Raw genomic sequence first — 18,957 nt, 5'->3', positions numbered from 1 at the left:
TGTGTGTGCATGCGTGCGCATATATATATATATAAATATAATCATATAAATATTTATGTATATAAAGTTTCATTGATATGTATAGTTATGTATATATACATGTGTGTGTGTGTGTGTGTATATATATATATATGTATATGCATGTATATATATATATATGTATATGCATGTGTATATATATATATATATATGCATGCATCTATTCATATATACATATAAAATGAATATAGATATTCATGCATATAGATTTTCATTGATATATTTAACTATATGTATATATGTATCCATGAATATATGTTTTTATTTGAATATATGTGTATATGTATGCATATATGAATATGCATGTGTTTACGAATGTGTGTGTATATATGTATGTGTATATATATATATTTGCATGTATAGATAACCAGTTTATATTTTAAGCTAGTAAGGCTGCAAGACAAAAATCTCCAATAAAGTTGATTGTTATATATAACCAACCAAATCAATAGATTGCTGTATATTGCTCAATCACCTCCTCTCTCTCTCCCCCCCATCCCCCCCCCCCTTACTTCAGGGTGTGCATGTAATTAGATTTTTATTGTCAATTCTAAGACAAAAATCTACAATAATATAGTTTGTTACAAATTCAAAGAATATATTTATTGGCCTCTAACATTTCGGTTCTGATGGCAAAGTACAAGGTCAACAAATCCTTTTATCTTAAATATAGATGCAGAAATCTAGAGTGTGTGTCTAAGCAAGCATATCAGAAATGTTATATATATATATATATATATATATATATATGTATGTGTGTGAGTGTATGTATATATATATATATGTGTGTATGTGTTTGTGAGAGTGTGTATATATATATATGGTCACACACATATACATAGTCACACATGGGAGACAGAGTGCTCAAGACGTGTAGAATTTATTTATTCACTCAAAAAACCAGTCTGTTGCTACTCTGTTTTTTGGGGTGTTTTTTGCCGTCAAGAAACAGAATGAATTGCACTTGGTAAGAAATTCTGAGAAGCAATGGTGTGAATCATTAACACCATCATCCTTGTGCTGCTGCTTTTCCATGCTTGCATGGATTTGATGTTTCGTCTCCAGTACCCCTTGCTGTCTGTTCGTCCTGGTCGTCTGTTATGTGAACTTCAACCTTTTGGAGGGGGACTGTGCCAAGCTCAAGTGTCTACTCTGGCATTGCTTCTACAGCTGAATGCCCTTCCAAATATCAACCACTCCAAAGTGTAGTGAGTGCTTCTTACATGGCACCCACACTGTCAATGGTTCATATTTTAAGTTGGCTATTATTCTATTATGGATTTTAGCCAGAAGCTGTGACTGTGCTGGGGCACCACCTTTATTTGTTAAAAATGTTTCACTTATTTTTTAAAATTTTACATTAAGTTTTCCAACTTTATAAATTTGATTTTTCAACTAAAATTGTACTCTAACTTTTGACATAAATCATTAATTTCTTTGGACCTTGCCTTTTATACATTGTTATGTTTTAGTTTAGTCTTCTGTGCTTGTTTTCATGTCTATGACTAAAATTTGTATATTAGTTGTTGTTTCTTAGCTAAAGGTTAGCACTAGTTGAGTAGACTCACATTCAAGGGTGATCCTGTCTGTTTTTTTTTTTTTTACTTGGCTTAAGGATTATGTATGTTGGATGATATAATCCGATGTCATTTATTTTTGTTTTCATTTAAAATAATTTGAGTTGTAACTTGTGAAAAATTTCACTGATATTTTGAAAAGTCAAGAAATATATCTAAAAAAAAGCACAAACTTTATTTGTATACTCCACGTGCTAAGGTAAACATCTACACCCATTGAAGTTCCTTATTCATGAAATATTCGGAAAAGAAAAGTTCCTATCTTGTCAAACTTTGTAGTAAATCAGTTTTCTTGGGATGATCCTAAGACGTACCAAAAATACAATAACAATAATAGCACTAACAACAATATTGTTGCTGCCGTGAAGGTGGCGAGGTGGCAGAAATGTTATTATGCTGGGTGAAATGTTTGGCGGTATTTCATCTGTCTTTACATTCTGAGTTCAAATTCCGCCAAGGTCAACCTTACCTTTCATCCTTTCAGGGTTGATAAATTAAGTACCAGTTGCATACTGAGGTCGATCTAATTGACTGCCCCACCTCCCCCAAAATTTCTGGCCTTGTGCCTAGAGTAGAAAAGAATATTGTTATTGCTGCTACTGGTGGTGGTGATGATGATGATATCTGTAATTGTTGGACCCTACTCAGTAGGTTAAAAAGAATTAGACTTTTGCTCCATAACACTCTACATGTTGATGTAACATTCTCTAGGGACCCTAAAACTCATAAAGTGTTTTATAATATTTTTCAGAATCATTTTTGTCATTTAATACAAAATTATAACAAACTGCTCATAAAAATTATATTATTGTTCCTGCTTAATAATCTCCTCATGTTAAATGTATTACTTTACCCAGTTAATAAACCGCTTATATTAAGTTTATTATTATTATTATTATTATTATTATTATTATTATTATCCCTAACTAATAAATTGATGTTCTGTATTGAGTGTATTATCATTTCTTCTCAATAACTACTCATGTTATGTGTATTATACTCCCTGCTTAATAAATTACTCAGGTTATGTATATTATGTGTATCAATATTACTCTGTAATAAAATGCTCATATTAAGTATTTTATTATTCCTACTTAATAAACTGCTCCTGTTATGTTTATTTTCTATCTTTACTTAATATAATGCCTAAGGTGAATTGTAATCCCTACTAGATAAACTGCTTATATCAAGTGTATTATGCCTTCTAACGATAAAGATGTATACACATATATGTATATATGTATATGCGTGTGTGTGTGTATACACATGTAAATTTAGATATGTATATATGTATAACTATATATGTACATACATGTATATATGTACACATATGTAAATACATACACATATATAAATATATAGATGTTTTTTATTCTTTTATGCATTTCAGCCCAAAGGCTGTGACCACGCTAGGGCATCATGTATAGATGTGTGTGTGTATTTATATATGTACTACTAAAGCGTACATGTAAATTTCGAAATGTACTACAACTTGAACTCATTCTGTCTTTCACCATTGACAGGGAAGTCTCCAAGGTGTTATTGAGATCAGTAAAGAAGAGCAGCACATGCTTAGACCAATGGATCACTTCAATGAGATGTCAACCATGTCTTCTCTTAGTGACAGTGGACAAGGCTGGAGTGAAGCCAGCACCACTCACTATGAGATATTACCAGGTAAACATTTTGCCAATAACCTCTAATAGCACTGCCTTACACCTTACAGTCGGCCCTTAACGAAATATCAAGGATATTTTCATTTAAGAGACGGCATCACCTTATTTATCTATCTATCTATTTATTCGTCTATATATATATATATATATTTATTTCTATGTAGTTTCCTGGGGCAGTCAGGCAAAGGTATAGCACACAGCCTGGTAGATCCCTCCTGGATTTGTAATTCATGAGGTGCAGGAGTATAGTAAGGTGAATATGGTTGATGTTATTTTAGAACAGTGGAGGTTAAATAATAAAATTGACCCCTGTCCTCTTAGTGACAATGAAGATTTAAACTGTACAGAACTTGGCACAGCTTTGCTACAAGATAGTTCTTTCAATGGGATAATGAGATGTTATCAAAGAGCAGTAGCAAGGAGGGAAGGATAGAGAAAAATAAATTTCTGAACTTGGTAGAATTTAGTATGCATATCTATTGGCTCTTCCATCTATATTTTCTCTCTCTCTTTGATACAATTCATTATAGAATGGATTGTTTCGAAGATAAATAGATTGATAAGTTTATATATAGAGAGAAAGGAGAAAACATTCTTGCATCAACTAGGTACTAAGTTTTTCATTTAAGCTGAGAGTCACAATTCACACACACACACATGCATGGAGTGCCCTGAAGTGTTAGCTGTATATAAAAGTATGTGTGTGTATGTGCCTGTACACACACACACAATTTTTTTTTTTTTAGGTTTATTTTTCATTTATACATTTTCCTTTTATTGTAGAACCTTCCATTCTGTTCATCAAAAGAATTTCATAACTCCAACAGTGTAGAAACAAAGCCTGTTTCTTTATATATATAGAAGGAGATTGTTCATAGTCTGAAGGAATGGCAGCCTAAAGAGTTCTCATCAGGCACTTTACCAGTGAGCTAGCCACTTATGTTAATTCTAAGCAGACATCTATATTATGAGATCTATAACCTGTCTTTTATTGTCTTACATTACTATACAGTTGTCATCATTATATATATATATATATGTATACGTGTGTGTGTGTGTGTGTGTGTGTGTGTGCGTGCGCCCTTGCCTAGACATCACATGATGATTGTAAATGAGCATCATCATCATCGTCATCACCATCATCACCATAGTATCGAGGTTCTTCATTCCCAGTCCTCTATGAAAAATATATTTGGCTATAGGAAAATATTACCATGCTTGGAAAGGGTTGGTGACAGGAAGAGCATCCAGATGCAATTATTTCCATCTGACCCATGCAAACATGGGAAAATCAGCAGAAAGAGCAAAGGGTGGAGACAGCACATCTTGCGTCTCTGTTAGGTCACCAGTCAACTTTGCATTGGTGCTTCCTTTGATTGTCTTAACATGATTCCTCAAATTCAAAATCATCAATATTTAGTGGCTGTTTTCCATGCTAGCATGGATTAGATGGTTTGACTGGAGCTGGTAAGCCAGAGGGTTATGGTGGGCCATCTTTCTGCTAGGTTGGAGTCTTTGGCTCATCATCAAAAATCATCTTTATTATGTCTTTTTATAAGTATTTCCATGATCATTGCTCTGATGAGCTTTCTGGTCTGGTATCCTCTGTCATAACATATCTTTTCTTCCCAGGGTGCATTGTTTCTCAGTTGAGCTTGTTCATCATAAGTTCTTTTATTCTAATATCTTCTTTCTTGAAACCATTGGAACTCACTCCCATCATCTTGTTTTCCTTGTGTCTATGATATTCAGTCATTTAAGCTTTCTGTCAATCAACTTTATTGAGACTTAATCGTATAAAAATTAAAAAAAAGCTGTGGGTTGTTGAAGAACTTCATGTTAATCATTCAAGTGAATTTTTTGTAGATATAATTTAAAATGTCTGATTGATTTTTAGATATGAAATAACGATGAAGCTGTTCTAGGCAGTATAGGTAATTTAAAAATCATTACCCGATCCTTTGGTATTCACACAAGTGTTTTTTTACCCTCTTCAGTTTTTGAAATTATTCTGCATCCAGTTTTTACATGTACGCATAAATAGAATGAGTTTTGAGAAACTGAAAATCTATTTGGACCATTTTTTTTTTAATCACTAGCTGGAAACTTCTTCCTTACTAATGGTGAAGAATGACTAGTGACTTAATTAGAAAGTTGGAGTTATAACATTTATTGATCAGGCATACTGTGTTATATATACCTTAAATATGTTTGTGTTGTGGGGAGGAAAGAAAGAGGAGAGAGAATGAGAGAGGGATAATTGGTGAATGAATACATTCTGGGATTACGGTGCCACGAGTATCAAACCTATGTTTTGCTTTTGGCCAGAAACACTTCCCACCATTATCATCGTCATCAAATATTGTTTCTGCTCAGAGGTTGAATACCATGGCTCACCATGTTCATCTTTCTTGTGCTGCTTTTATACGTTCACTATAGTTTAAATATGTTCAATTCTTGATATATTCCATCCACATAATTCTTCATTTTCTTGTTTCACTTCTCTCATTTATTTACCTTCTATTAACACTATATCTCTAATCCATTTTTACTAATTACATCGCTTATCTTTTATTTATTTATTTTTTTACTTGTTTCAGTCATTGGACTACAGCCATGCTGGGGCACCACCTTGAAGGGTTTAGTCGGACAGATCACCCACAGTACTTAAATATAAGTCTGGTACTTATTCTGTTGGTCTCTTTTGCCAAACCACTATGTTACAGGGATTTAAACAAACCAACACCAGCTGTCAAGTGGTGATGGGGGATAAACACAAAAAGTTACATGCATACATATATAACTATATATATATCTATACAATGGGCTTATACACAGTTTACACCTACCAAATTCTCTCACAAGGTATTGGTCAGCCTGGGGCCAAAGTAAAAAAACACTTGCCCAAGGTGCTGCACAGTGGGACTGAACCCAAAACCACATGGTTGCAAAGCGAGATTCTTAACCACACAGCCTTACTTTTGGCCAAAATATTTTGTTTTCTATCTTTGTTAATGTCTAATAAAGTTCTTAGCTTTTGGTCTTTGTGTTCTGCCTCTGATATATTCTCAAAAGTCTTCTATGTGCTTACATCTTAATGATCTGTTTGTCAGTGCTTTTATTTAATATCCATGTTTCAGCACCTTACACTAGAGTGGACCACGCACACATATCTTCAATAATCTTTTTCCAGTTATGATATTAATATTTCTTGATGTCTATATCTTTCTTTTACCTTTCTTTTACTTGTTTCAGTCATTGGACTGCAACCATGCTGGGGCACCATCTTGAAGGGTTTTAGTCAAATAAATTAACGCTAGCACTCATGCTTTTGAAGTCTGGTATTCTATTGGTCTCTTTTGTCAAATCACTAAGTCATGGGAATGCAAACAGACCAACACTGGTTGTCAAGCAGTAGGCAATGATCACATACATACACATGGCAGGTTTTTTTACAGTTTCTCTCAACCAAATTCATTCACAAGATATTGGTTAGCCCACAGCTATTATAGGATACACTTACCCCTAGGTAGAACTGAACCCAAAACCATGTGGCTGCAAAACCTGCTTCTTAACTACACAGCCATTCCTGCACCTAAGTATGTCTTTGATATTTTTATCAAAGGACATTCTGTCTCATTTCTTCATATGTTAAACTTTTTGATTCCATATTCTTTTTGGAATTAGTTCAGTTGTTTCCCCACCTCCTCAATTATAGTTATTTTTGATGAATGCTTTTTTTTTTGTTTTGCTGATAACCATTTTACCATTGATTTTGTTTATTATTATTATCATTATTATTATTATTATTATTATTATTATTATGATTATTATGATTATTATTATTATTATTATTATTATTATTATCATCATCATCCTTACTTGGACTCAAATTACATTCATGCATCCTTTGCAAAAGGATACAGCTTCTTTATTTTTAATCCTTTACTTTATTTTTTTAAACACTCATACATCAATATTGAAGGGAGTGACCATCACTATTTAGAGCCCTGTGGCAGAGTGGATGCTGCATAAGGAGTGAAAGGGAATGTTAGTGCATGATCTGCCGAAGTGAGAGAAGTGACATCAGGTAACGAACAGGCAATTTGGGCGTCCTCTTAATCGCATTTGTCTGTTCTTGGACACTGTCCAAGCAAAAAGAAGACTTTCTGTCCTTGATACTTTAAGGACTTGATTCACAGATCCTAAGCGTTTACAGATGTGCAATCATCTTTGATTTTTTTGCAGTACCACATTTCTTGATATAATCCATCCAACATATGTGTTGAACCTACTTTACCTAGCTACATAGAATAGATAACAGATTTTCTGATAAAAATTCACCGAAGATTCTTGTGTATTCATATATTATTTTGATCGTGTAATTGACTTAGTCATGTGAGTAAGACTGAATTTGGGGTAGTTGTGTGTGTAAATAGAGATGTAAGTGTAAACATGTTTCGCTATATAAGTTCAATTTTCTTTATGCAAGTGCTTGGAGAATGGATGGGTTTGTTTTAATGTGTGTCTACTTCTCTTTTGTACAGCTACCTTTATGACTGTGGCTGTGTATCTATTTGTCTATACTTGCATATATGTTTACATATATTTGTGTTTTATGTGTGTGTGTATTTATATCTATCTATCTGTCTATTTATCTATTTCTCTCTCTCTATATATATATATATATGCACACAGACAAACACGCACGCACACACATGCATGCATGTGTGTATGAAAGTATGTCTGTATATGTGTTGATGTTGTCACATCTGTTTTTGTGGAGTGTGTAAGCACATTTGTAACTCTGTGTATTTTTGTGTGGGTGATATGAATGAGTGGAGGCTGTATGTTTGCATTTATGAATAATTTTATGCTAATGAGCCTATGTTTGTTTCTGTGTATTTTCTGAATATTTTCAATTCACGGGTGTCTATTTCTGTGCGTGACTGTGTGTGTGTGCATGCGAGTGCACATTTGTAAATTTATGTAGTTTTGCATGTTTCACAATTGTGTTTGTGTTTTGTGTTAGACATAGACTACATAAAATATTGAGTTGGCTGGTGTTTTTCTTTTTTAATACTCACCTTTTTTTGACACCTTGTACACTTTAGCAAACCCATTTATATGTATGTGTGTAATGTCTGTGTGTATATATTTGTATATATAATGTATTATATGTATGACATATATGCATATGGTTTTTTTTAATATGTAGAATCTTGCATGTTGGGATCAAGTGTTCTTTCTCATACCACTGAACTCTCGAGCTTATTTCACTCAACTATGAAGCAGAGGACACGCATACACGCACACACAAACTCAAACTTATATGAGTGTGTGTGTATGTGTGTTGTGTGCATGTGTGTATGAGACAGAGAGAGAGAGAGAGGGAAAAGCTTCTTTTTAATAATCGCAACCTTCTAACAGAGGTTATATGTAGACTTATTAATTGTTTTTGCTGTTTATCTCCAACTTAGCTCTGGTTAATTATACTTTTGGCCAACGGTATTTTTGCAGTGACTGTCGCATCATTTTCTTATGCATAACGAATCCAGGATTACATTATCTAATTTGCCTTTCTTTTCAAACCTAGTTATGTGTGAAATTTGAGGGAAATTTGGCTGTCTTTTTTAGTAGGTCAAGCAATTACATAGGGAATCCTTTGTTGGCTTTTTTAAGCTTACTGTTGAAACCCATATTAATATGTATTATTGACTATGCCCCTACCATGTTCACCTTTCACTGCATTTAACTTCTATTTCCATCTCTATTCATCTGTTATTTTCCTTCATGCTCTTATGAACCTATTTACCTACCCATGCTGCTTTTCTTATATTCATCTTCCTGTAACTTGTGTGTGTGCCCTGACATATCATTACCACCATCTTTCTTTTCCACACAGCTGCAAATCTAGTTCCAAAAATTTTATTTGCTATCACATTTTTTTCTTCATGTCTGATGAATTCCTATCCAAGGAATCTCTGTAAAACACCAATCTAAAATTACACCAATTTTTTTTTACCAAAACCAATTTACTTCTGCAAACTGCAAAAAAAACTCTCTACCATGGAACATACCTCTAATCCTCTAAAATAAAACATCTTTGAAATTTAAATAGTCATATTTCTTAACCTATTGCATGTCAGTGGCTTTTAGAACCCAGTTTAAAGTGAACTCTACTATTAGTATTTGAATAAAGAGCAGTGAAGAAAGAAAGAAAACAAATCAAACAAGAATCGTCTTCGTTGATGTGTTCGAGTTTCTGTGACACTCATAAATTGGAAATGTCGATGGCTGGGTGCTGATTCTTTCTCAGTTGTTTACCAGTGATAATATCTAACATTAGTTTTAATCTCCGAGTGAGACTACTTCCATTATTAGAGTCTCTTGACTGCAGTTTAGTTCAGCGAGATATTTCTCTGGTGTTCTAGTCCCAGAGGTTGGTGTCAACTGGAAAATATAGATCCTCATCACCTAATCACCTCATCACATCATCTTTCCCCCATCTTTCTCATGTCTCTCTCTCTTTGTATCACACATAAAATGTTAAGTCTACAGTCGTGTTTGTTTCGTTGCATTGCTGAAAGAGAATATATGCATATATTTTACGAGATAACACCGGAAAATATGTGTGAGCGCTGGTGAAAGAAACAAAGAGTGTTTATGTTCAATAACCACACTCCCCCCACCACACCCACACACACACACGTATACACTTACACACACATTCCCATCTGTTAATCAATAAATATTTATCAGATGCAAGTATGAACAATGGTTGTATGTTTGACTTTTTTTTTATTATCAGATATTCTTCTGTGTGACTAAGGAAGGAAGTAGGGGAAAGAAAATGTTAGTTTGTGGTATTTATGCCTTTCCCAAAGACATTAATGGCATAAATTTGAAGTAAAATAGTTCAAAAGAACAATTGAGACTAGTTTGTATAATCTACACCATGAAAACTTCACGTGTCTGTTTATGTGTGTTTATGTATCTATGCATGTGTAGGCTTGTCTTTGCATTGTCCCTGTATTTTGTTTGTTTGAGCAAAACTTAGATACAAAAAAGGTACTGAATACCTCAAGGAGTAGAGTCTGTTATGGTCTCCAATCAGTTACTTGTTTAGAGGATATAATCCATTTCTGTTGATATGACAATCTGGTAACAACAGGTTAATGTGTGCCTATATATCATCTAGCTATCTATCCATCCATCCATCTATCCATCCAAAATACACACACACACACACACACACAATATTATAATATTTAAAAGTTATAAAGCAGTACCTGTCTTTAACTATGTGTTACAACAAATCTTCTTTAGCGCATTCTACTTTGTTCATGAAGCAACTTACAAATTATGTTGTGTTGTTGGTGCCTCAGATAAAATGCCTTATTTATTTTTTGCTTTTTCACCTCTACATTTCAAGTTTAAATCCCAGAAGTCGATAAAATAAAGGACTAGTTAGGTCTGGGGTGTGGTCTGTGATATCAGTTTACCCCAACTCCTCAAAATTGACGGCCTTGTGTCTAAATCAGAAACTATTGTTGTTATTGTTATATATTCATTTGTCACTGATGATTCGTCAACAGCTGCTCAGTGCTTGTGTGTAGTCCATGCAGCAAAAAGATTCTTTTTCTTGTTACATGAACTATGGCACGAAGCAAGAAACTTAAATTGCTGGTTGAGAGAATCATCAGCTTTAAGTGAATGAATAAAGTGCATTATATGTATTGAGTATATTTTCTCGTGTTTATACTTCAAGCATCTCTTTCCCTCCCTCTGTGTGTATGCATGTGTGTGCACATATATCTTTGTTTGTGTTGTATGTGTGTGAAAGAGGGAGAATACATATTTCTATTGTTCATTAATATCTAATTTCATGTACCCTTTTTATGTAATCCCATATTCTCTCAACAGATTGCATTCCACATTTCTTATAGAACGTAACTCTCAGAAGGCTTCCAATACAATTGTTCTGTAAAACAATACTTTGTGTCTTATAAATAACAAAGAAAATTTTTAAAATGGTTTTGAAATTGGATGTTATTCTAAAAAATTTAGCAGAATCTCTACTGCCAAAATTAAGCTGAGCCTGTTACTGACAGCCAAAGTTTAGTCAATTCCCATTGCTAAGATTTGCCTAAACTCAATTTTAAAAATGTAGCTAGTCTTCAGTGTGTAAAACAGAATATTGAGTTTATTATTTTCTGAAGATTATGTTACAAAGTGTAGTAAACCACCCCCACTATATTTCTCAAATGGATATATACCTGTAACTTACTGTATAATTTATCTAACTTTATATAGGATGATCAGGCTGGGTTATTGAACAACTATCCTTCTGCTAGTAAAGAGAAAGAATTTATCTCTATGTGTTATTCTTTGTTCATTGAGATTTGGATAATTTTTGAAACTTTTTACAAAGAATTCTGAGTTTTGATGCTGTTATTCTATTGATTTATACATAATGAAAATAGTGCTACTTCTGTTGTAGAGGCAGCAGCGTACTTCATCTCCAAATAGTTATTGAACTGGATCTATCTAAGACATATGTACACCTACATATACACATAACACATTGAGAGAGCCTTACAAGGTCTCTTATTTTGTTGAAATAAAAGTAGTAACCAAATCTACCTTGAATCACTCTACCGTATCAAAAAGAAAGCTCCTGTTAGATGAGATACTTCATCATCATCAAATATCCACCTTCCCTGCTTGCATGGGTCAGACAGAATTTGTCGAGGCAGCCTTTTCTATGATCAGATGCTCTTCCTGTTGCTAATCCTCACCTATTTTCTGAGTTAGGGAATATTTCTGATGGCCAAACAATGGCTAGAAATAAGCTATTATTATAACTCAAACACCTTTGTTCATTTATCCCCCTCAAAGGAAGTTAACCTAAACATAAACAATAACATTAATAATACATACATACAGACATATTGTAGTAAAACTGATGGGTATTGTATTAGACTATCTGATCAACGACAGCCTGTTCAAATAGACTGCAGTTAAAACTTTCATCTTTATTGTACTGTATCAGCGAGCTGATAGTAACAGGTACTAGGAAGGCGGTGGGCTGGCAGAAACATTAGCACATCGGGCGAAATGCGTAGCTGTATTTCGTCTGCCATTACGTTCTGAGTTCAAATTCCGCCAAGGTCGACTTTGCTTTTCATCCTTTTGGGGTCAATAAATTAAGTACCAGTTACGCACTGGGGTCGATGTAATCGACTTAATCCCTTTGTCTGTCCTTGTTTGTCCCCTCTGTGTTTATCCCCTTGTTGGTAGTAAAGAAATAGGTAATAGGTACTAGGGAAAGCTCTGTAGAGTTGTTCACTTTTGGATATATTTTCTTCTGATCACAAAAGGTCAAACTATCACTTTCATCACATGACTGGGATAGTTGATTTTTTTTCTTTTTTCAACTTTAGTCGGGAGCTAAAGGGCTTCAGGGACAGCTATAGAGAAAGGAAAGTATCCTCAATGAGGAGACAAGCCCAAAAGATTGAAACAGTGAACTCCACTAAAGGAGTGTAAGGTGCTATGTGGTGGTGTTAAATTGGGTAGCATATTAAATCTTACTACCCAAGGCTGATGTATAATCGTGTGATTGTGCCTTCTTTACCTTGCGGACCCATGGGTACTGGTGCCATGTAAAAAGCACCTGTACTGGTGCCACATAAAACACGCCTGTGCTGGTGTTGTGTAAATGCACCCAGTACACTCTGTAAAGTGGTTGTTGTTAGGAAAGGCATCCAGTCATAGAGACCATGCCAAAACACACAGATCCTGGGCAGCTCTTCAGTTGGTCAGCTTCTGTCAAACCATCCAACCTATGCCATCATGGAAAACGGACATTAAATGATGATGATGATGATGATGACAGTTACAATGGCTGAGAATTTATTCAAAGAAGTTTGAAGACCTGAGGCAGTGTTTCATCTTTAAAGAAGCAAGTGGTTGATGTTGCCACTGTTTTAAGGCATGAATTTGTACCTTTGCATTTGGAAATATGGTTTTAGCTTATTTTTTGCCTCTTACTTGTTTCAGTCATTGGACTGTGGCCATGCTGGGGCATTGCTTTGAAATGCTTAGTCAAACAAACAAATCGCGGTAATTTTTTCTTCTTTTTAAAGTCTGGTACTTATTCTGTTGGTCTCATTTGCTGAGACACTAAGTTTGTCTACAGGAATGTAAACGAACCCACACCAGTTGTCGAGCAGTGGCAGGGAGACATACATACATGCTCAGGACTACAGTAGAAGATACTTACATATGTATCAGGTCTATTACCCCTGCGAGCACAATTCCCCCTGACAACAACCACCCCCAAGGAAAATTACCCCCCTTGGTTAATTACCTCCTCTCCAATATATTAAGAAGTTTTAAATTGTCTTGCGGCTGGTTATTGTTCCTTAGGGGGTAAATGTCCAAGACTCCTTACATAAACGAAAACACTACATTTTTGTCTTTTATCTCTTACTCGTTTCAATCATTTGAATGCAGCCATGCTGGAGCACTGCTTTGAAGGGTTTTAGTCTAACAAATTGATCCAAGGACATTTTTTCTAAGGCCTGGTACTTATTCTATTGCCAAACTACTAAGTTATGGGGATGTAAACACACCAACATAAGTTGTCAAGTGATGGTGGGGGACAAATACCATCACTTGACAACTTCATCTTCATCCTAAGTTTTTTCATCAGGTAATGTATAAGTTAAAACAGACTGCTGATGTAAAGTGACCATATAACAGGCTGAAAGTGTTCAATGAAAATATTAAATCATCATTTTCCTGTGTATTTACAGCATCTACTATATTTTACTAATGTTTCAGCAAAGACTGTGTATACATGTTGTCTGAGCATTCTTTATACAATCATGGATATAAATATATATATATGTATGTGTGTGTTACAAAGCCCACTTCAGTATACAGTATACTTAGTAAAACCAGTAAAGACATGACTATCTCCGACCTCCTACTATGTACTCTGGTACTTCACATACTCCTCTTTACTTATAGTGACTAGGTTATTCCATTTGCTACATGGGAAGCGTGTACCATTATTACTAATTCCCTACCATCCCCCATTTTATATTTTTCTTAGGAACTATCATTTTATTCAGCAATAATTTTTTTTTTATTCACCCCACCTTCCTTTTTTGAGTTTTTCTTTTTTGCATACAAATTAATATTTTTTGTGCATGGCATCTGTTCTCAGAACTCTATATGTTTTCTTTTCCTCTCACTTGTATATGCCTGGGTTCAATCATCTGCGGAGGCATTGGGTACTTGGAACATGTCATACAGCCATTCCATTGGTTCCTCCAACTTCTTTGGTTCACTTTCCACGAATTTCTTTTTCAGTTGGTTCCTGCGTCTCTTTTGTATGCCTTTTCTACTTTTTACCCAATACATTATTTTACCTATGCATTTGGTAAATTACACCATCTTCCTAACTCTGCTTTCCATACACTCCTTTTCACCAACTTTAAAGAATCTTGCTATGTCTTCCCTGGCACTTCTTCTTTTCTTGCCAGGCAGCAATTTATGAAAGGCTGATTTTACATTCCTCGCAAAAATCAGCTTTGTAGCTGACCTACCCTGACAACCGATGCTGGTGTCTTTACGTCCCTGTAACTTAGCAGTTCGGCAAAAGAGACTGATAGAATAAGTACTAGGTTTACAAAGAATAAGTCCTGGGGTCAATTTGCTCGACTAAAGGTGGTGCTCCAGTATGGCCGCAGTCAAATGACTGAAACAAGTAAAAGAGTAAGCTGACCGACAAATTTTCCATGATTTTACCACTTTTTTCCCATAAAATTCACACAACAAAACTTTTGTGATTTTGTTACCTCCTTGTGAGTCGTTAATTCCTCATAGATTTTATTAATTCCTCATAGAGTTGTTTAAATCCTCGTTGCCACTATCATAACCTTAAAATGCTTGGTTGTTATAACGCCCATTTCGGTATACAGTATACTTAATAAAATCAGTAAAGACACCACTATCTCTGACTGTCTATGACGTACTCTGGTACTTCACGTACTTTGCTTTACTTAGAGTGACTAGGTTATTCCATTCATCACATGGGAGGGGTGTACCATTATTACTAATTCCCTACAACAATATGTATGTATGCACACATGTATGCACATATATTTTTGTACATCACAGTGTGAATCAGAAATACTGAAATAAATTTAAATATTAGAAAGCTTTAGCTGTGATAATGAACTACATAAGAATGGTATATATTCATACACATGTATGCAGACACATACACACAGGTACATAATACATACATATATATATATGCTCACATACCAATATGCAAATATGCATAACGTCACATATACATACATACATACATATGCATGCACACATATACATACGCAAACATACATATAGATTCCCATATACATATACCCATACACTTATAATATATATGCCATATCTTGGTTATTTTCCATATATGTATATAATCTTTTGTTTTCATTCAGTCTGTTTCTCAGAAGACATTGCTTCATATTCAAAGTTCACTTTTGCTCAATATGTTTATTCCTTCATTCCTGTTTTCAATTTCAATAACACTGAAAATGGTTTTCCTACTTTCTACACTTAATATCTAAACATACAAACTTGCAAGAAAATACACACAAATGCCTGTGTATATGTGTGTGTGTATGTGTAAATCTATCTAACTGTCTGTCTGTCTGTCTGTCTGTCTGTCTGTCTGTCCTCTCTCTCTCTCTCTATCTATCTACCTACCTATCGATCGATCTATCTCTCTATCTATCTATCTATCTATATATCTATCTATCTATATGTGTGTGTGTGTATACGTGCATGTATGTGTGTGTGTATTCGCTCATACACTCACACATTCTTCTCTTCCTCTATGTCTAAGCACAAACACAGATGCATGTACACACACACACACACACATGTTCAGATACTCGCATGTGTGTATATATGCATTTGTTTCTATCCCCTTTCTTCTTCTTCTAGTTGTAACAACTTGCATTCAGTTATCTTTGTTGGACATGCAATATTTCTGAAGCTATTGTTATTCTGTTAAAGGTTTAAGCCTCCATTTTGAAAACCGATATCATCTATCAATATATATATATAACTTGTAACTTTATCTCTACAGATTTTCTATAGAATTTAGAGTTTTAGTGCCAGCAGTGAAAGTCACAGCATTTTGTGTTTCTGAATATGTCTATGTAAACAATGCAATTAAAGATAGAAAAATAGGTAATAGGTGTATATACATATTTCAGGAGTTATTGCTCCTTCTTCATTGCAGCATCCAACCCATCAGCTATCCATGAACACATTGCTTAAATACCCACTAAGTTTAGCAAGGTAATGCTATTGCATGGACCAATTTCTAACTGATTATATTGCATTGCTAACACAAAAGAAGGAAACAATATCGACTTTGATATAGTTGGTAATATATTATGGTGGCAAAACAGAATAAATGTGGTGTTCCTACCAGCAATTAATTGGGAGAATTCACACAAAAAACCCAAAAGACGAAGACAGGTGGTGTAGAAAACAAACAGATGTATTAGTATAATGCTCAGGAATTGAAAAAGTCTGTAATGTTTCAAGCCTACGTTCTTCCACAGATATATACACATGCACATATATGTGTATATATATATTTATATGTTTATGCATACTCATACACATGCATTTTCAAGTCCTATATTAAAGTAACCTAATTTGTTTTCGTTTTTTCCCCATTATTTATTTATTTATTTATTTATTATATTCGTTTATTTTCCTTCTTCTCTCCTTTCCTCAGCCACTGTTCCTCTGAGTCTCATATTTCAATTAAATTTCAGTTAATAAATTTTGAAATCATAGATTACTTATAAGAGTATTTAATTTATCTATTGTAAGTTTTTTGTTTTCATTTATTTTTTCCATGTTTTTTATTATCTTTCTCTCTCTTTTTAAATATATATATATATATATATATATATATATATATATATAAGAATATTCATTTCTATCTGCTGCATCATTACTTATCAGCATCACTCTCCAATGCCTACACCTGTCATTTATTGTGCTATCACATCACCACTACCACCACAACACCCACCCTTACTTCATCCACAACCATTGTCGTCATTGTAATCCCTGTCATCGCCAACACCCTACCTTCACCATAATTGTTATAACTTTTATCATCATTAGCATCCCCACCACAACCACTATTACCTGTTCACCACCACCACCATCGGTGCCATTGCTGTCTTTCATCATCTTCATGATAATAATAACAGACTACTGACATGATGAATATCATCATCATAAGCTTCAACATCATCATTATCATCATCATCATTGATATCAGCTTATTAACATCAGTATTATAAACATCACCAGCACCACCACTATCATCTTCTTCACTATTATCTACATGATGATAATGTACAGATGATTATCTTCCTTCTCAAAATCCTTATCATAATCATCATCAGCATCACTCCTTCCTCCTCCATATCATCTTCATAGTTGAAATATTTTTGTTTTTAATGTTTTAGTGTGAATCCTATATTAATTAAATTTTTCTCTAGTATCCACAGTCAAGTGTCTTTTTCTATTTAGAAAGAATACATTTGTATGAATTACAAGAATTTCTTCTTATTCCTAATGAAATTCATTATTTACTGGGGTTTTTTTTTTTTACATATCATGTTTTCATTTTTTACCGTTTTCTTTTTATATTTTGTTTGCTCTGCCATCTTTGTTTAACTTTGTGAAACTAAAGTTTTAACGATGTCTTTTAGCTTTCATCCATTTCAATGTGGATTATGTGACAGACTTAATCCAGCTTCATTACTTACTCAGCATTTTCAGTTGACATCAGCAATAAAATATGTCAAAGTTATATGATATAAGAAATGTAATGAACAAGCGGGTATGTTATTGCATTAACAGGTAATAATAGATCCTTATGAATGTTGAGCTCTGCTTGTACAATCAATACTTTACACTTGGAGTTATACTGATCTTGGTTATTGGGGAGAACCTTAACCCTTTAGCATTTAAACTGGCCATATCTGGCCAAAAGTATTCTACCTGTTTTATGTTAAAACTGGCCAGATCTGGTCTCTCACACCAACCCTACAATATCATGTGAAAAATTAACAGCTACCTCATCAAAATCTCATAGCTACAAGATAATGCATGATTAGTTCAAAACAATGTGGATGAAAAAGGATTAATTTTGGCAGAATAATGTGAACACTAAAGGGTTAAAACAGTGAGTCTTTATTCTCTCCAGTGTCCCCATAAGAGCTAAATCATTTGCACAATGTGGAGAATATACCACCAGCATTGCCCAAACAACCTTAACGTCAAATTCAGAATTCATCCAAGACTGGGGACATGTGCCATATGCCCCTCCCACAAGTCAGACTAACTATACATAAATTCACTGCAACACAATTTCTTTTCCTCGACTAGCCCTGCTTTATTTTATATTATCTTAAAACAAACCAAAAAAGAAAAAGATCTTATCACCTTCAAATGAAACCCAGACAAATTTCTTCAAAGAATACCAGATAAACCACCTATAGCTGAATACATCTCAGTCAACAACTCCCTACTTTATTTGGGTC

At 34.1% G+C, this 18,957-nt stretch overlaps 1 protein-coding gene across 8 annotated transcripts in view; it reads left to right on the top strand.

Annotated features, from left to right (window-relative positions):
• The window catches only part of LOC115219532 (protocadherin beta-15), a 111,475-nt gene that overhangs the window by 69,458 nt on the left and 23,060 nt on the right, over positions 1-18,957 (top strand). For 3 of the 8 annotated variants that reach the window (XM_036509234.1, XM_036509235.1, XM_029789719.2), the window contains exon 3: positions 3,140-3,293. The exons of 1 other annotated variant lie outside the window; for it this stretch is intronic. In XM_036509234.1, the coding sequence (XP_036365127.1) occupies positions 3,140-3,293 (154 nt within the window). Of the gene's footprint in view, positions 1-3,139; positions 3,294-4,075; positions 4,217-5,892; positions 5,975-18,957 lie in introns of those variants that run through there. 4 more of the 8 variants (XR_005001976.1, XM_029789720.2, XM_036509236.1 and 1 more) reach the window with 4 other exon arrangements.

Source organism: Octopus sinensis, linkage group LG14 (genome assembly GCF_006345805.1).
Source record: "Octopus sinensis linkage group LG14, ASM634580v1, whole genome shotgun sequence".
In the NCBI taxonomy this organism is placed as follows: domain Eukaryota; kingdom Metazoa; phylum Mollusca; class Cephalopoda; order Octopoda; family Octopodidae; genus Octopus; species Octopus sinensis.
Note: the sequence above shows the minus strand (reverse complement) of the source record. Positions and strands in the feature narration are given on the sequence as shown.